At 39.9% G+C, this 19,559-nt stretch overlaps 1 protein-coding gene across 1 annotated transcript in view; it reads left to right on the forward strand.

Annotated features, from left to right (window-relative positions):
- Positions 1-258: 258 nt before the first annotated feature.
- The window catches only part of TMA16 (translation machinery associated 16 homolog), a 35,749-nt gene continuing 16,448 nt past the window's right edge, over positions 259-19,559 (forward strand). The window contains exons 1-3 of the mRNA XM_060778753.2: positions 259-365; positions 10,915-11,024; positions 19,233-19,270. Coding sequence (XP_060634736.2) covers positions 363-365; positions 10,915-11,024; positions 19,233-19,270 — 151 coding nt within the window. The 5' untranslated portion in view covers positions 259-362. The remainder of the gene's footprint in view (positions 366-10,914; positions 11,025-19,232; positions 19,271-19,559) is intronic.

Raw genomic sequence — 19,559 nt, forward strand, 5'->3', positions numbered from 1 at the left:
CTCCTTAAGCCACTCCTCATAGGGCTTGTTCTCCAGACCTTTTATCATTTTAGTCGCCCTCCTCTGGACACAGTCCAGCTTGTCAATATCTCTCTTGAATTGTGGTGCCCAGAATTGTACACAATATTCCAGGTGCGTAGTTGCACTCTGAATCTTCGTAAATAATTGAGTGCTATACACACAGAAAAATCAAACAGCCATTAAGAGAAAAACAGGGTGGAACTGAGTGCTCGCGAGTCGTGTTGCCGACCGAGCCGATTTAGGGGACGGACGTGGTCCGGCCTTGAATATGGTCCGACAGAGAAATTTGCCAAACCTCGTGTTAGACAGCCGGTTTAGCGCTTCCCAACAACACAAGGAATATGGTGAGTTCAGGGGCGTGAAATCAACGGTGAATAAGATGGGCAGACCTCATAGGGATTACTCAGGGGTAGTTTTATCTGTTCCTTTCTCTGAAATACAGCTTATTGTACCCTTTGATTCTTTTGTGGTCTCCCATACAAGCACTGGCCAGGGCTGATCGTTTCCTAGATCTGGACCTTCTAGCGCTTTTAGGCTTTAGCTCTGTGTAATACATAATATTTTTGTTATTCCTTATTTTGTTGTTCAGCTTGAGACTGGGCACAACATAGTTAAAACACCTCACAATAAATATAAAATACATACCATAAGATACATGTATTAGAACAACCAACCTTTAAACCAGGGGTCCTCAAACTTTTTAAACAGAGGGCCAGGTCACAGTCCCTCAAACTGTTGGAGGGCTGGATTATAATTTGAAAAAAGCATGAATGAATCCTATGCACACTGCACATATCTTATTTGTAGTTTTTTTTTTCTCGTGTCAGGAGCTCCTTGAGAAACTGCAAGTCGCTTCTGGTGTGAGAGAATTGGCCGCCTGCAAGGACGTTGCCCAGGGGACGCCCGGATGAATTGATGTTTTTATCATCCTTGTGGGAGGCTTCTCTCATGTCCCCGCATGAGGAGCTGGAGCTGATAGAGGGAGCTCATCCGCTTCTCCCCGGATTATTTTTAAAAACACTTAAAAACAATACAATAATGAAGAACAACTTTAACAAATATAAATTGATTAGTATTTCAATGGGAAGTGTGGGCCTGATTTTGGTTGATGAAATAGGATTGTTGTTGTTGTTGTTGTTGTTGTGTGCTTTCAGATCATTTCAGAGTTAGGTTGACCCTGAGCAAGGGCCACATAAATGACCTTGGGGGGCCGTATTTGGCCCTTGGGCCTTAGTTTGAGGACCCCTGCTTTAAACAAACCAGACTTCTATATGGAGCAGAATTGGGCGCACTTCCACATAGCCATATAAGCCAGAATAACAAGGCAGAAAATCCAACAATATCTGCTTTGAACTGGGTTGTCGGAGCCACACTGTCATATATTCCGGTTCAATGCAGATAATGTGGGATTTCATTCATCTGTGTGGAAGGGGCCTGTAATGCAAGGAATACTCAGATATGTTGTTGTTGTTATTATTATATTTATTTATATCCTGCTGTATCTTTCCTGCAGGAGTCTCAGAGTGACTTACCATAAAAACATCTGCATACAATTTAAAATATACAAATATTAAAACAGCATCAAACATTATTAGTGTTAAAACAATTCAGATTGAATCCATAAAAAAATATAAAAAAACACAGCATCCCTAGACATTTATTTATTTATTTAAAACATTTATATTCCACCCATCTCATCCCGAAGGGGACTCAGAGCAGAGCACAGCAAATATACGGCAAACATTCAATGCCGGGACACAAATTCTTATATACATACATAAACATTAAAAACATTTACCAAAATATTAAAATACACCATTTAAAACCATCCTAGTCATCCACATCAAATCTAATTGGCCTGGTAATCTTTCCTATTGCTGCTTTATTGGCCTGTCCTGAAAGCTTGGTTCCACAGCCAAGTTTTTACCATCTTTCTAAAGGACAGGAGAGAGGGGGCCGACCTGATCTCACCAGGAAGGGAGTTCCATAGCCGGGGAGCAATCACCGAGGAAGTATCTCATCCCCACCAATCATGCCTGTGACAATGGCAGGACGGAAAGCAGGGCCTCCCTGGAGGATCTTAATCTCCGTGATGGTTCATAGGGAGAGATGCATAATTTGGGCCAGGGCCATTTAGGGCTTTATAGGCCAAAGCCAGCACTTTGAATAGTGCCCGGTAGCAAACTGGCAGCCAGTGGAGCTGGGAGTTGTATGCTCCCTGTATGCCGCCCCAATTATTAACCTTTGCTGCCTCTCGTTGGACTATTTGAGGCTTCCGAGCAGTCTTCAAAGGCAACCCCACATAGAGTGCGTTGCAGTAGTCTATTCTAGATGTAATGAGAGAGAGAGATGTAAAGAGACACGATCTTTAAAATCTAGCACAGACATTATGGAATGGAAATGGCTTTGTTGGCTTTTAAATTGTATACCTTTATTAGTCTTAATGCTAACTTTTGTCCCCTTAATGTTTAGATGTGTTATGTTATTTGTGGTGATGCTTTTATTATCACTTTGATGTGGATGTTGGATATTTTAAAAATGTTTTTTTAATTGGTTTGGCATTGGTTGTTTCAGTTTTGTTATCACCTTACGACATTGAAAGTTTGTCACTGCTTGTAAACCGCCCTGAATCCCCACGGGGAGATAGGGTGGGATATAAATAAAGATTATTATTATTATTATTTTACTGACACGAAAACACAGTATGTTACAGCAAACGAGATCTATATGCTAGATTTCCTATCACAAAGTCACAAGTTGAACACTTCCCAAGCATCTAGGATTGTGTGATGTATTTTTGAATGATGCGCACAGATCCAAGTTAGGTGGCCTTTTGCAGTTGACAGGTCGTGATTTTGTCAATGTTTATTGTTTCCAAATGCCAGCTGTATTATTATTATTATTTGACCCCTTCCACACAGCGGAATAAAATCCCACATTTTCCGCTTTGAATTGGAATATATGGCAGTGTGGACTCAGGACCCTGTCACACAGTCATATAACCCAGAATATCAAGGCAAAATAACCCACAATCTCTGCTTGGAACTGGGTTATCTGAGTCCACACTGCCATATATTTCAGTTCAAAGCAAATTATGTGGGATTTTATTCAGCTGGGTGGAAGGAGCCTCAAATAACCCAGTTCAAATCAGATATTGTGGGATTTTCTGCCTTGATTATCTGGTTTATATGGCTGTGTAGGCCCTTCAATACAGCCCTATACCCCAGAATATCAAGGCAGAAAATCCCACAATATCTGCTTTTAACTGGGTTATCTGAGACCACACTCAGATAATGTGGGATTTTCTGCCTTGATATTCTGGGATATAGGGCTGTGTGGAAGGGCCCTCAGTCCTGCCACCCCTTTGTTGTTTCCCAAAGGGATGAGTTCATTCAGGCCTCCTCCCTCCTTCAAGGCTCCCTCTATTTTTTCCTCCTAGATTAAAGTGGAACACTCATTAAGATCTAGGGTTCATCTATCCTAGTATTAATGCACGTGTTTTTGAAGGTTTTCATTGCCAGAATCACTGGGTTGCTGTGAATTTTCTGGTCTGTATGGCCATGCTTCTGGAACATGGCCATACAGCCTGGAAAACTCACAACAACCCTGCATTTACATTTTTTATTGAGAGTTGTAACTATCTGAAGTAATCTGAGAGGCCTATTAATGGTTGCCCGCTCCCTTTAAAAGATATATGAAATACTATGAAAGACAAAAACCACAACATTTTTTGACAGTAATAACAATAATTATGTGCTTCTGGTAGTCAGACACACTCACATGTCTCTGCACCATGTCCCATCCAACTCTTGAATGTGTGTGAGTACAGTTGGAAGCTTGTGTGGCTCAAAAAGCTGTCTGAAACAAGGACAGCTGCCTATGATGTCCCCAGTACTACAGGTTAGAGAGACTAAAATAAGCTACATCAACTCCTCCTGATTTCAGAGGAAAGATAGCAGTCAGGTTATCCAAAAGAAATCCAGTTGATGTTAGATTATATAGAAACTGTGCTACATGTTTGAAAGAAAAATCCTCGTGGAGTTGTAACTATTTGCAAATAACGAATTGCTTGTGTGCTGTTCTTGTTCCCCTGGTATCAAAGATCTAACTACGCCACCTTGCAATTGTTTCTTGCTGCACGATAAAATTAGGTGTTTATGGTATTTTCAGTTACTTTTATAATTGCAACAGAATGACCTTAGTAAATCATAGAGAAATATTTTAATTTGTCAACATACTATATTGAAGACATTTAAAATATTATCACCAATACAAGATATCTTAAGAACAGAAATGGATCTTAAAATATTTTAAGTGTAGCTCACATGAGTGAATAAAAATGTAGTGATAGGGAGCAAGGAATAGGACAGATTTAGCAAATGCATGAAAGGCTACGTTGATGCCCTGTGAAGCCAGACTCTCTCACACAGTTAATTGTTGTTGTTGTTCATTCGTTCAGTCACCTAAACATTTTTTTCAGGAATTAGCAGCCTCTGTTTTTGTGTGCCTGCAAGTTGATTCCAACCCATGACAACCTTAAGACAAGCCTATCATGGGGTTTTCTTGGGTGAAAGAGTGTGACTGACCCAATGTCACCCAGTGGGTTTCCATGGCTGAGTTCAAAGCTTGTTCTCCAGAGTCCAATGCTCAAATCACCAAACTGCTCACTTTACTTGCAAAAATTGAATAACGTAGTACTTTGTTCCTTGTAATAAGGGACTTGATTTTTCATTCATTTTCCTGTGACTTTTTTCTTTAGTGTGAGTGCTAAATACTGTTTTTCAATGTCAGAGCAAAGATGATATTTAAGGACTTGGGCAGATTCTCCTACGCTGTAACTCTTCATATAGATAATTTTATCTTGGTGCTGGAACACTCAGAAATCTGACCTTTTCAACTACCAACTCCATTTGTTCAAAATGGAGACAGATGAAAGGCTTCCAGAGTTTGCTTTTATAGGAAATGGGATGTTTTTCACACATTTTGCCCTTGCCAGATACTTAAAAGTGTTACAGCTGTTGATGAAAGAGGAGCTGCTGTATCAATTTGCGCTCCTATATCAGATTAATATTTTTTTAAGATCCAGTTCTTAAGAAGTAGAGTTACTTCACTGAAAAATGATGCTATAGTGTTAAGTTTGAATATTTCTAAAACCTAGTGCTCTGGAGCTGGTGCTGACCACTCCCAAATGCAGACTTTTGTAGTCTATCCTCACCTGTTTCATTTTTTTTTCTAAATCAAAAGTTATATATCTTATGTATTTGAATACACATTGCCTGTTTATACTGTTGTAGCATAAGCAAGAGAAGATTGTAGCATCCCTTTGACCATACCTTGAAAATGGTGGTGTAGCCTTTCATTTCATAAGTGTGCAAAACCTCATATTTCTGATCTGAAAACTAGCTTAGGAATCAACTTTGCTTTGAAAACTTGTAGGATTAGACATATTGTCTGGCCAACTAAGATTTATTCAAAGCTCGTGTACAAGTAAGTAATTTTAGTTACTAAATACTAAATACTAAAAGAGAAGGGAGTTTATGATGAATGGGAGTTTCTTAAAAGTGAGATACTGAAGACACAATTGCAAACAGTGCCATCAAGGAGAACAAATAGGAGAAATGTAAATGGATGTCCAAAGAATTTTTAATTGACCTAAGATTTAAAAGAGACATGCACAAGAAATGGGAAAAGGGGGAAATCACCAAAGAGGAATTCCAACAAAAAACCAACATATGTAGGGAAAAGGTTTGTAAAGTTAAGGCACAAAATGAACTCGGGTTTGTCAGAGAGATTAAACCAATAAAAAGGGGTTCTTTGGTTATGTCAGTAGAAAAAGGAAGAAAAAGGAAATGGTAGGGCGAGGAGAAGGTGGTGAAATGCTAACAGGAGATAGGGAAAAGGCAGAGCTGCTCAACCCTTTCTTTGTCTCAGTCTTCTTCAAAAAGGAGATTGGAGTTCAACCTGAGTAATACAGAGCAGACGAGGTAATGGACGAAATGCAATCCAAAATAAATAAGAAAGTAGTCAAGGAATACCTGACAATTCAAGTCTCCAGGGCCAGGTGAACTACCTCCAAGAGTATTAAAGGAACTAGCAGAAGTCATTTCAGAACCACTGGCAATAACCTTTGAGAATTCTTGGAGAACAGGATAAGTCTCGGCATACTGGAGAAGGCCAAATGTTGTCCCTCTCTTCAAAAAGAGAAAAAAGATAACCCACACAATTACTGCCCAGTCAGCTTGACACCAGTACTAGAAAAGATTCTGCAGCAATTCATTAAGGGGGCAGTTAGCAATCACTTAGAAAGAAATGCTGTAATTACTAAAAGTCAACATGGATTTCTCAAAAACAAGTCATTCCAGACTAGTCTTATTTCTTTTTTTGATAGAGTTGTAAGCTTGATAGATGCAGGGAATGCTGTGGATGTAGCATATCTTTATTTCAGTAAGACCTTTGACAAAGTCCCCCATGAACTTCTTATAAGCAAACTAGTCAAATGTGGGCTAGGCAATACTACTATTAGATGGAGCTGTAATTGTTAAGCAACTGAACCCAAAGGGTGTTCACAAATGTTTCCACTTCATCCTGGAAAGAAGTGATTAGTGGAGTGCTGCTGAGTTCGATCCTGGGCCCAGTTCTATTTAACATCATTATTAATGACTTGGATGAAGGTTTAGAGGGCGTGCTTATGAGGTTTGCAGATGACACCAAATTAGGAGGGATAGCTAATACCCCAGAAGGCAGAAGCAGAATTCAAAATGACCTTAAAAGATTAGAGAGCTGGGCCAAAAACTAACAAAATGAATTTCAACAAGAACAAATGTAAGATACTAGACTTAAGAAAAAAATAATAATAATGAAATACAAAGATACAAAATGGGTGATGCTTGGCTCGGAACAGTCCATGTGAGAAAGATTTTGGAGTCTTTGTGGACAACAAGTTGACATGAGCCAACAGTGTGATGCAGCAGCTAAAAAAGCCAATGGGAGTGTAGTGTCTAGATTGAGGGAAGTCTTTGTATTCTGCTTTGGTTACACCTCACCTGGAATTCTGTGTCCAATTCTGGGCACCACAATTCAAAACAGTTATTGACAACCTGAAATGTGTGCAGAGGAAGGTGACAAAAATGATCAAGGATCTGGAGACCAAGCCTTATGAGGAGCATCTGAAAGAATTGGGTATGTTTAGCCTGCAGAAAAGAAGGTTGATAGACATGATAGCCATGTATAAATATTTGAAAGGGTGTCATATGAAAGAGGGAGCAGACTTGTTTTCTGTTGCCCTTGAAACTAGGACTAGGGGCAATGGGTTCAAATTACATGAAAGGAGATTCCATCTGAACATTAGGAAGAACTTCCTGATTGTGCTTTTCCTGCATGGCTGGGGGTTGGACTAGATGGCCCATGTGGCCTCTTACAATTCTATGATTCTATGATTTCATTTTTCTTTATTTGTGGAGCCCAGGAATAAAAACTGCTCCAACCATATTTTGTTTTGCTAAAAAACTAATGTGCTCTTAATAACCATTTTTGTTCAAATAGTACTAAATTACTTTAGTAATCTCATGCCCAGTTGAGATGTTGAAAATGAAGTAGTATCTTCAAGAAGTGTATATTTACAAACCTTTGCCCCATTTTGGGCATTTGAGTCAACACAGTGATGCAGTGGCCAAAAAAGCCAATGTAATTCTGGTGCAGACTGAGGGGTGTAGTAGCGCCACTCTGTTCTACTTTGGTTAGCCCTCACCTGGAATATTGTGTCCACTTCTGATTACTGCAGTTCAACAATGGCATTGACAAACTAGAACATTTCAAGAAAAGGGTCAGCAATATGATTAGAGGTCTAGAAACCAGGCCTTATGAGAGAGCTGGGTATATTTAGCTTGCAGAGGAGAAGTGATGTGACAGCTGTCTTTAAATATCTGAAGAAATGTCATGTAGAAGATAAATCAAGTTGTTTTCTGCTGCTCCAGAGGCTGAACATGAACCAATAGATTCAAATTATAAGAAAGGGGATTCCACGTAAACATTAAGAAGAATTTATTTATTGTTAGGAGCTGTTTGACAGTGGAATAAATTGCAAATAGATGTTGGGATCTCCTTCTTGGAGGTCTTTAACCAGAAATTGGATGGGCATCTTTCAGGAGTTGTGCATTGCTGTATGGCAGGAGATTGATTAGATGTCTCTTGTCCCATCCAACTCTTAAGATTCTGTTTGAAAACTTTGTCCATTCAGGATGAATTCATATATCTAAAAATTAAAGTGGTGAGAGCTGAAATAAAGTCACATTGATTTTCTTTTTATGTAGCCGCCATCATTTTGAAGTGCAAGCTTATGTTCTGCCTTGTGCTGTGTATACTCCGTTGGAAGGAAATCAACCTGCAAAAAGGAATGTCATATGTCAAGAGCAAGATGTTGCTACAGGCATTTTTGTCTGTTTTGAATCTGCTCCCAATCGATTTCATTGATTGGCTCCAAAGTTCTAGCAGAGAGGGAGAAACCTATTGTCTATGCCATTCTTATTCATCAGCTATAAGCCTGTGTAGTGCATCTCATTTTCTCTCACTGACCTCTAAACTAAAAAAAAAAAATCAAATACTATGGGCCTTCTTTGTGTTGAAGGCACTCAGATCCCTTTGTTGCCCTTGTCTGTGCCTCTTCGATTTTCTTCTTGAGATGGGTGTCATAGACACATCAGGCTCTCTGTGGAGGTTGTTGACTAAAGCCACAAATGTATCTCATTACTATCTTCAGTCTTGACAGCTAGAGGAGCTGAAGTCTAGAAGGCTGATGTTATCTTACCTGTGCTGAGAATGAGAGAAGGAGAGCAGCATAAAAGTAGCCCATGGAAATTGGAAATAATCTTCAGTGTTTAAATAACAATACTGATTATCTTTTATCTGAAATGATTGGGACCAGAAATGATTTCAGATTTTTTAATTAATATTTTGGCATCCTTATATTTGCATATTGAGATACCTTGGGGATAGGATCCAAGTCTAAACATAAAATTCATTTCTGGTTCATGTGCACCTTATATACCTAGCCTGAACATCATGACTTACACATTTAAAATATTTTGGGGCATCAAACCCAAGTTCTAAAGCATCAGAAAGCAAAGGTGTCACTATCACCACAACATGTGGATTTTTTTTCAAATTTTGAAATATTCTGGATTTTTAAATTCTGGATAAGGGTTGATCAGCTTGTACTGAATGTTCTCAAACTTTTGTACATAGATCATTTAAATAATTTTAGCTTTCTGGTTCTGAGTTTTCATGTACTATTTTTGTTGCACATATCATTATAAAGTACCCTGGGGATTTTGAAGTGAAATATTACAAATGGTTTAATATTCACATTCAAGTTGTTTTTTTAAAGGAGTCACTCAAAATATTAATTGCTATCTGTCATGTTTTCAAGAATTATTAGGCATGTGCAAAAAATTAGGAAGTTTCGGAAATCATAGGAAAATCAAAAGTTTTGTAAGTCGGAGCTGTATTCAAAGTGTTTACATGGCTCATACCAAGTATTTTAGAATCCAAACTTACCCCATGCATTTTCATTTTGGTTTGATAAATTTCGGAAGGCTCCCAAAGTCAGTTTCATATGCAAGACAAGGATGCAAAGCCAAAGGCTGCCTTAGTGCCTTGTCATTCTTCTATTAAATCAATGCAGTCTAGGCATTAGCAGCAGGCAAAAGAGGGAGTAGTGCATTTTGGGGACAGCACAGAACTCTGGGATCTGTAGTTTGGGAAGGGAGGAGCCCTATACCAGAGAATACAAAAGGTCTTGCCCTAAACTACATTTTTCAGACTGCATCAGCATCAGAAAGCACCAGTCAGTTTTTACTTTGAACTACTTTCAGAATAAAGACCACACAATTAAACAGGAAATTACACTTTCAAAGTGGGAACATATTTCCTTTATTATTAAAAATGTTTTTTTTAAAAAAAATACTTTGAAAATCTGCCAAAATCTGTGGATAAGTGAAACGATCTAAAATTTGGTGGGCTAGCAGTGGTCAATGTGTTCTACCATTGTAGAAAGTTTCACCCCAATAGCTTCAAAAGTGAGGGAGATGGGAGCCCCTGAAGTTTCCCCAGTTATAGTCATTTAATTATGCACATTGTCGTAACAAAATAGTAATGAAATTTCTTGAATTTCGTTATAATAATGAAATTTTCACTAAGTATACTTTAGAAACACTTTCGAAATTAAGCATCAGCTCCCCTATTTTGCAATGACTTTTGAACCATTTTTATGGATTGCACATCCCTAGTAATTATGTTTATTATCATACTTAGGCCAAAGAGTGTTGGAGATAATTAAAATATGGGTTTTTTCTGAAATACCCACTCAATCTCACCCCACCCCCTTTAAAGAGAAAGACAAGGTTCAAATTTAATTAACAGAAAGGCACTCTCTTGTACGTCTTTTGGAAGCATTTCACAGCTGTATTTCAGTCACAGAATATTTATTGAGGAGCAACCTGTTAGCTTCCAAGCTGTGTTGTACAAACAGAAATTAATATTAGTTTGAAAATGTTAGACCAATTTGTTTATATAACTGTGCTGATGTGGCTACATGTAAGTTGTCAGTTGGATCCAGTTCAACAATTCAGGAAGCCTTGAATACCCAGAGCTATTTTAATCTCTCATTTTGAGCTTTAAGATTAGTGACAGCAATGCTATTCCTATTATCTCAGTTCCATAATATCATGGAGGCTTTTTGAAGGCTTGCTAACCTATTATTTCTCCCCTCTGTGTCTTTCAGCAGGGGCTCCTACTTGCTTCTTCGGAGCTGGCTGAGTCTTTCGCCTTATAGGAAGACTTTGAAGGAAAGTGCTCTAAAATGTCTTACTGTGTCTTTCTTCTGACTCATTGTTTCAGCCCAAAGCAGTGAAGAGCAAAGGAGGGCAGGAGAAGAAAGTCATCCATCCTTACAGTAGGAAAGCTGCCCAACTTACAAAAGAAGCAAACAAACAAGAGAAAAAAGAAAAGTGAGTCCTTTCATGCTTCTTTTTGTCAATGGTAGAGAAGAGGAAATACATATCTGCTCCATGCTTATGGGAATTGTCTGAAAAAATTTAATTGGCATATTCTGAATTAGATAACTTTGAGGGTACATGTCTAAATGACAACCATTTCCTGTTAAATTCCTAAACTTGTGCAACTGTGATCTGACAGTTGCTAACCTACAAAAGGTCATGCTGTAAAATATGAAACTAATGGAAGGTGTTCCTTCACACCTATTTTTATTTGACAGTTTAATGGCTGCCTATATTCTACACCTACATTAGTGGAAGCTACTTTGAGGAGATACTTATATTTTATGTTATTTTTCACATATTGGGTAGCCCCCACCCTGATTTGTCTGGTAATACAAAGATATTTTATCAATGACTTGCATTTCTATTATTTTGTGATAAATGTCTGTTACGTGACCTTGATGATCTTTATGCAGTGTGCTACAGAATGATTGTGCTGTAATATGAGCCCTTGGTTGGCATTCATTTGCTAACAAATAGGATTAAAGTGAGACAGATGTAAATCCTGCTTTCATGCACCCAGTTGGATTTTAGAATCAGGTCTTGCAGACTCAGAATCAGGTCTTGCAGACACACTCCCTTGACTGAGTCTGTCCATCTCTAATTGCAGTCTTCCTCTTTTCATCATTGTTTTTTCTTGCAAGTCATATCTTCTCATGGTGCAAACACCAAGCACAAAGCATCTGCACACAATAACATCCTGTGGAAACTTACTAATAGTGCATGGGGTGCAGACCCAAAATGGATAAGAACATCAGCTTTGTCCTTGTCTTACGCAGTTGCTGAATATGCCTGCCCCATTTATATAAATAAAAATATAATGTTCGTTTGTGGGGTTAACAGAACACAAAAACCACTGGATGAATTGACACCAATTTTGGCAGCAAAACACATTCTAATCCGATCTGTGTCTTTCAAAAAAAAAAACCCGTAAAAAATGAAGAGGAAACAACTTAAAACTTCCCATAAAGAAAAATGCCTTACAGAGCATGCACAAAAGCCCCTCTCCCCATTGCGCAAGAAGAATGAAGCACCAGCCATTGTGAGGGAAGAGAAGCCTCACCATGGAGTCCCTTTCCATACAGGAAGGCAGAGTCCTTTTTCTTTTGGGGAGGGGAGGGATTGAGGAAAGGAAAGAGGAAAGTAAGGAGAAGGCCTGCCCAACGAAGGGGTGGGAGCTTGACGAGGCAAGCCTTAGCAGCAGCTGGAGCCACCGCAGTGGCTCCATGAGGCCCACGTGGCTACCAGGCAACTCTTCCCAAGACCGGAGGATTGCAAGGCAAGCCTGACTGCAGGAGCGGCTGCACACTGCCCCCCCCCCACTCCCCGTTGGGTGAAGGGAGGATGCGAACCATGAGAAGGCCAGCAACACTCCCACTTGGGCTCCACATCCCCCCTTTCATCCCCCCCCCCCAAAAAAAAAGGAAGAGAAGAGGCGGGGAAGGAAAACCCTTACGAACTGTCCCGGAGGAAGGAGGGGAAAGAAAGGGAAAGGAGAGAAGAAAGGAAGAAAAGGATTGGTGAAGAGAAGATTATGAATGGAAGGGAAGGTAGAAGGAAAGAAAGAGGAAGGAAGGAAGGAAGGAAGGAAGGAAGGAAGGAAGGAAGGAAGGAAGGAAGGAAGGAAGGAAGGAAGGAAGGGAGGAAGGAAGGAAGGAAGGGAAAGGAGGCAGGTATGGGAGAGGAAAGGAAGGGAAGAGGCAGGGAAGGAACAAAGAAAGAAAGGGGGAAACTGGTGAATGGAAGAGAAGAATATAGAATCGGAGAGTCCTAGAGTTGGGAGACACCTGGTGGGCCATCCAGGCCAACCCCATTCTGTGAAGAAGAAGGAAAATCACATTCAAAGCACCCCCAACAGATGGCTACTCAGCCTCTGTTTCAAAGAGGCTTTTTTGAGTGTTTTGAGTGAATATAACTGAAAAGCCTTGCAGCTTCAGTGGCTGCTTCTCATTACTTTATTTTCCATACCACCTTGCACCTTAACAGCCTGGCTTCTACTAGCCAGCAGGAAACCTTTGGTGGGAGGAGTTCCCTAGTCCAGATTGCAATGCGTGGCTGGGTACACTGTGAAAGCCACACACTATATGGCTATCAGCCTTCTCCCAGTAGAATTAAATCAAGAAAAAGTTTAATAAGAACCATCACTCCTCTAAATGTTCATCCACCATTAGCAGGAATATTACTGTGAGCAGAAAAATCAGGCAATTCCAACCGGATGACCCCCCACGAGAGTCTTCGTCCAGGGGCAAATCAAGAATGGGCAAGTTGGAAGAACAGACTCAGAAGTGGAGTGGGCAGATCAAGAGACAACCTGACAAAATGGCACTACCTAGAAGTATCTTCCACCTTGTGTGACTGTGGAGCAGAACAAACAACTCCGCATCTGTATGCTTGTCCACAATGCCCTGCCTCATGCACAGAGGAAGAATTGTTTAAAGCTACAGATAATGCAGTCACTGTTGCCCGTTTTTGGTCTAAAGCTATCTAGCAGCTTGTGATCCCTTTGTCTTATTGGTTTTAGATAAACTATGTCATTCAATGCTTTTTACACGAAATGAAAAAAAATGACATGTCCAAACTATGACAGTATTTAGTTATCTCTGCTTCTGGGAAGATTTCCGACTTCTGTTTGCTTTTGAACCTATTTACTTGTCTTTTTGGTAGTCCAGGGATATTTGGAATTTTGTCTAGTTCTTTCATTGTTGCCCTCCCAAGACTAGTCTTCTGATTTCTTGCCTGTACAAATGCACCACTAGAGACAAAGTTGAAGTACTTTGGCCACATCATGAGGAGACAAGAAAGCCTAGAGAAGACAATTATGCTGGGGAAAGTGGAAGGCAAAAGGAAAAGGGGCCGACCAAGGGCAAGATGGATGGATGGCATCCTTGAAGTGACTGGACTGACCTTGAGGGAGCTGGGGGTGGTAACGGCCGACAGGGAGCTCTGGCGTGGGCTGGTCCATGAGGTCACGAAGAGTCGGAGACGACTGAACGAATGAACAACAACAACACAAATGCACCATGATTAATTATAGCAGGAGTATTCAGTCTTGATTTTTCAACACTTTTTTTGTTACAATTCAGAATTGGAATGGATATAATTGACACTGTTACTACTTAAACCCATATAAAAGATACTCAACACTGAAGGTGCAAAATATTTTTATTGTGGTATCAAAGACAAACAAACAATTTGACACTGGTTGGGTGCATAATTATCTATTTCCTTTGCTGCACCTGAATGTGCTTTGATGCAGCCCACTCTTCTTGAAGTAGCTGAATGGTATGCATCTGAAACAGCAATAATTAAATCAAATTCAGTTCCCAACAGCACAGCAAAAACAACGAAAACATATGGGTGTGTGTGTGTGTTTGAATAGTTCCACAATACAGTTTACATATATCAAAAGGTAGGTGGGAGTGTAGTCACATACAGAGAGGTCGGTCAGAAAGCAGTGTAGATGGAGAGAGAAGACAGAAGTTTGAGAAGCAGGAGGAAGGAACACATATCTGTGTTTGGTCTCCTTTTGAATACTAAAGTTTATGTAAAAGATTTTGACCTTGAAACCAGTGTCATTCCATTAAATCATGTTAATTTATAGGCTGGCTCTTAAAGTACTATCTTTATTGCCAGTGAATCACTTGTATTGTACATACTCCAAGGAGCTAGAACATTGTTGTAATTCATAAGCATCAGTGTGATAATTGAACTCCCAACTAGATTGATACCCTAGAAATGTGTGCCTTTGTTTTCACTCATATAGGAAGTTGTTCTAAAGCTTACATCTTCTTATTCTAAGTAATTACATTTCTGCTTCTGTGTGCTAGTATGCAAATAAATATCCATGGCATTTCTAAGTTAATAATGCTGTTTCTATCACACAACTTCCTGCTCTAAGTTTGTTGTATTTGTCATCTTCCTATAGTTATTTCTTTTCTTTAGAAGTTTCATAAACTCCAGAAGTTCCTTTCTGACTGAATATATAGTGGGTTGCTGTGAGTTTTCCGGGCTGCATGGCATTCTCTCCTGACGTTTCGCCCACATCTATGGCAGGCATCCTTAGGTTGTGAGGTCTGTTGGAAATTAGGCAAGCGAGGTTTATATATCTGTGGAATGCCCAGTGTGGAAGAAAGAACTCTTGTCTGAGGCAAGTTGAATGTTGCAAATGGCCACCTTGATTAGCATATATTTACCTTGCAGCTTGGCTGTTTGCTGTCTGAGGGATCCTTTGTTCGGAGGTGTCAGCTGACCCTGATTTATTCTTGTCTGGAATTTCCCTGCTTTTTTAATGTTGTTCTTTATTTATTGTCCTGATGTTGAGTTTTTTTTAATATTGGTAGCCAGATTTTGTTCATTTCATTGTTTCCTCCTTTCTGTTGAAATTGTCCACATGCTTGTGTATTTCAATGGCTTCTCTGTGTAGCCTGATATGGTAGTTGTGAGAGTGGTCCAGCATTTCTGTGTTCTCAAATAATATGCTGTGCCCAGGTTGGTTCAAGTGCTCTGCTATAGCTGACTTCTCTTGTTGAAGTAGTCTGCAGTGCCTTTCATGTTCCTTGATTCGTGTTTGGGCTGTGTTTGGTGGTCCCTATGTAGACTGGTCCATAGTTGCATGGTATCCAGTAGACTCCTGCAGAGGTGAAATGATCCCTCTTGTCCTTTGCTGAATGTAGCATTTGTTGGATTTTCTTATGTCAGGAGAGAATGCATCTGGAACATGGCCATACAACTCACAGAAACAGAAAACTCACAGCATCCCAGTGATTCCAGCCATGAAAGCCGTCAACAACACTCTAAATATATCGTTTTCTCATTATTAGTTTATACAAGCAAAATACTGCGATAACTTGATCAAAGTGCGGGTGACTAGAGTATTCTTTCTTTTTTTAAAGAATAATGTGGTTTTATGAGAGGAAAATACATAACACCATGGTAACTCTTTGAAATCTGTTTTATTGTATTGTTTTAAATAGACGCAGTGAAATTAAAGGGGGTGGGCTTGTTGTTAGATCTTGAAAGCAGTGAGAAAAATGCTTTGTTCAGCATCTGCATGGGAGTAAAATAATTGGGATGAACCCTAGGGGAGAAGCAGAAAGTTGCTGGGAACTTTCTGCTAGGAGGGAACAAGTCACTTAATTAGATTTCCTTTCTTGCATGTGGTGAATTCATCAAGGGAAGAGAGGAAGGCAGACAGCTAGGCCCCTTCCACACGTTTTTATTCACCTTCAGATAATGTGAATAAAATCCTACATTGTCTGCTTTGAACTGGAATATATGGCAGTGTGGACTCAGAAAACCCAGTTCAAAGCAGATATTGTGAGATTTCCTGACTTGATATTCTGGGTTATGTGGTTGTGTGGAAGGGTCCATAGATGGTGTAGCTGACCATAAAGGGCAGTCAGTTGCTGAAGGCTTGCCAGGAAAGCAAACTCTTTGCCTATTGATAGAAGGACAAGAGGAAGGGAGTATCCTAATCTGAAAGTGGGCCCTGAGAAGACTCTCTTGGATGTCTGCACCAGACACACCTCTGAAGGTGGTGGGACTGAGATAAGGACCTCTTCTGTCAAGTCACTTAATTGCAGATGAGCTTTTATGGGAGAATATGGTTTTCTCAGTAAGCTTGAACCCAAATGGTATAGGGTTTTTATAGATCACTGCTTCTTAAACTGTAGGCCCTTACTCCAGCCTTGGATATTTATTCAAAATTACAATATAAAATATTTATGCTTTCTGATTTTTTATTTATATGATATAAATGCTTCATCAATTTAAGAAGAAGCCTGTAAATCAACATTCTCCTTCTAAGAGTCAATTTTGCCTATAGTGCATTTTCTGTGTTTGCCCTTTCACTCTCTGGGATGGCTTTGTGTTCCATTTTAATTTCAGGGTTTTTTTTTCTGATGACTGTTCCATGAATGACAGGGGAACTCTCTTCGAGTCAGTTTATATTCCAAAGAAATTAGGATAGGTTGATAGAGTATTGGGGGGTGGGGGCAAGGGGGCTTTGGACACTATTTATTTATTGTGTCAGAAGCAAATTGGGTACAGTTACAATGTACAGAGGATGTCAATGCCTTGGTCCTTTCATTACAGGCTGCTACTTCCTGATGGATGTTAGGTGGTGCAGTACTGGCTTTGGTTACTTCCAATAACTGCTGTTCTCTTTTAAGATACGTTTAACTGCTAATTATTGCTGTGTTTCCTACAGGAGGTCAGTTTGTGTTTTATAACATAGCTGTTGTCCCAGTCATGTGGCTTTTAGTGTATTCTAGTTTATGGTGATCCTATCATGGGGTTTTCTTGGCAGGATTTAGCCTCTCTCTGGGAGAGTATGACTTGCCAATGCCACCCTGTAGGTTTCCATTGCTTCTTAAACCTTTCCAATTGGGATCCCTTTTGGCTCGAGAAATTTTTACGTGTGTCCGGGTATATGTGTATATAAAATAGGTGTAAAACTCAGACATTTATTGATAACAAATCAGCATTTGAAAGGCTTCCTAAACTGGCCGAGTTTCCTTTTTATGAAATACAGCAGCAGCATCTTCTGCAGAGTCCACTAGAACAGGCACTAGGTGATGTTCAGAAAACTTTCAGTGTTGCCATTTTTTGGAACCTCAACATTTATTGATTTATTTACTGTAGTTTTACCCTGCTCTATGTCAATCCTTGATAAAACAGTGAAGAGTAGAGACATCACACTGGCAATGAAGATCTGCATAGTCAAAGCAATGGTATTCCCCATAGTAACCTACGGATGTGAGAGCTGGACCATAAGGAAGACTGAGCGAAAGAAGATAGATGCTTTTGAACTGTGGTGTTGGAGGAAAATTCTGAGAGTGCCCTGGACTGCAAGAAGATCTAACCAGTCCATACGCCAGGAAATAAAGCCCGACTGCTTATTGAAGGGAAGGATATTAGAGGCAAAGATGAAGTACTTTGGCCACATCATGAGAAGAGAGGAAAGCTTGGAGAAGACAATGATGTTGGGGAAAATGGAAAGAAAAAGGAAGAGGGGCCGACCAAGGGCAAGATGGGTGGATGGGATTCTTGAAGTGACTGGCTTGACTCTGAAGGAGCTGGGGGTGGTGACGGCCGGCAGGGAGCTCTGGTGTGGGATGGTCCATGAGGTCACGAAGAGTCGGAAGCGACTGAACGAATAAACAACAACAATGTCAACCCTGAAGGGGACTCAGAGCAGCTTCCAAATTGGCAACATTCAGTGCCACACTAAACATAAACATACAATACAGTATACATTATACATTAAAATCAATAAAAATCATAAAATTGTAACATATCAAAACATTAAAATAGAGTATTAAAACAACATAAGACTCAAAATCATGATCCAGGAGCCATTCCAATTGCGGTATAATCACTTAATAGCTGCCTACTGCGCTGTGGTACTCTCCAAACACTTGCTTCCGCAGCCAGATTTTTAGTTTCTTTCAGGAGAGAAGGAGCTGATCTAATTTCACTGGGAAGGGAGTTCCATAGCCGAGAGGCCACTATTGAGAAGGCCCTGTCCCTCGTTCCTACCAACTGCACCTGCAAAGGAGGTGGGACTGAGAGCAGGACCTCCACAGAAGATTTTAATGTCCAGGGAGGTTCATAGGGGAATAAATGTTTGGACAAGTATGCTGGCCCAGAACTGTTTAGGGCTTTATAGGCTAAAGGCATCACTTTGAATTGTGCTCGGTAGCAGATTGGCAGCAAGTGGAGCTGACGCAGTGGGGGTGGGATGGGGGGGGGGGTCGTATGCTCCAGTGAGCTAAGGGGACCTCATCTTGGTTCAGGGCACACAGTTTAAGAAGCAGTGACCGGAGTATGTTGGAGGTTGGCAAGAAATGTGAACATGAGCATTCCGATTTAAGAGGCAATTTTGGCTGCTAGTTCTACCTTTTAGCTGTACAATTTGTGCTGACTGTAGAGCAAGTACCACAATAAATGTATGTTGTACTAACTTTGCTGTTAAAAGCACTATTTCCTTTTAAGCACTTACTTTTTTGCTTCTTTTTTATGTAACTGGTTAATAAACAACTTGAGATTCTAGAAAAGGTGTTTATGTGTCCATCACCGTGAACATTTTCATTTTAGCTTTATGTTTGTTTTTTGCCTTTAATCTCAGAAATTAAAACTGTTTTTTTTTCTTTTTGGCAGGCTGAAAAATGAAAAGGCTGTTCGTCTCAGCGTTGTAGGTAAGGGTGAAAAATTACTTCCAAGCTTTGCAGAATGAACTTTTCATAACAAATCGGAGCTCTTTTAAGTTTCTGGGAGATGGTGGCCTATATAATGTAACATCAGCCTGACTTTATGAATGGTACTGAATTCAGTGCTACTGCTATCTTCTAGTCCCTTTTGATGTCTGTCCTTTGAAATACTTGACGACATCTGCGTGTCTGCAGTACCATGGGCAACTTGTTGTAATTTCTCATACAAAGAGTATTCAGTCACACTTGGATAGTTAAAGATATTAGGTTTTCAACA

The sequence above is a fragment of the Anolis sagrei genome, chromosome 5, assembly GCF_037176765.1.
Source record: "Anolis sagrei isolate rAnoSag1 chromosome 5, rAnoSag1.mat, whole genome shotgun sequence".
Lineage (NCBI taxonomy): Eukaryota > Metazoa > Chordata > Lepidosauria > Squamata > Dactyloidae > Anolis > Anolis sagrei.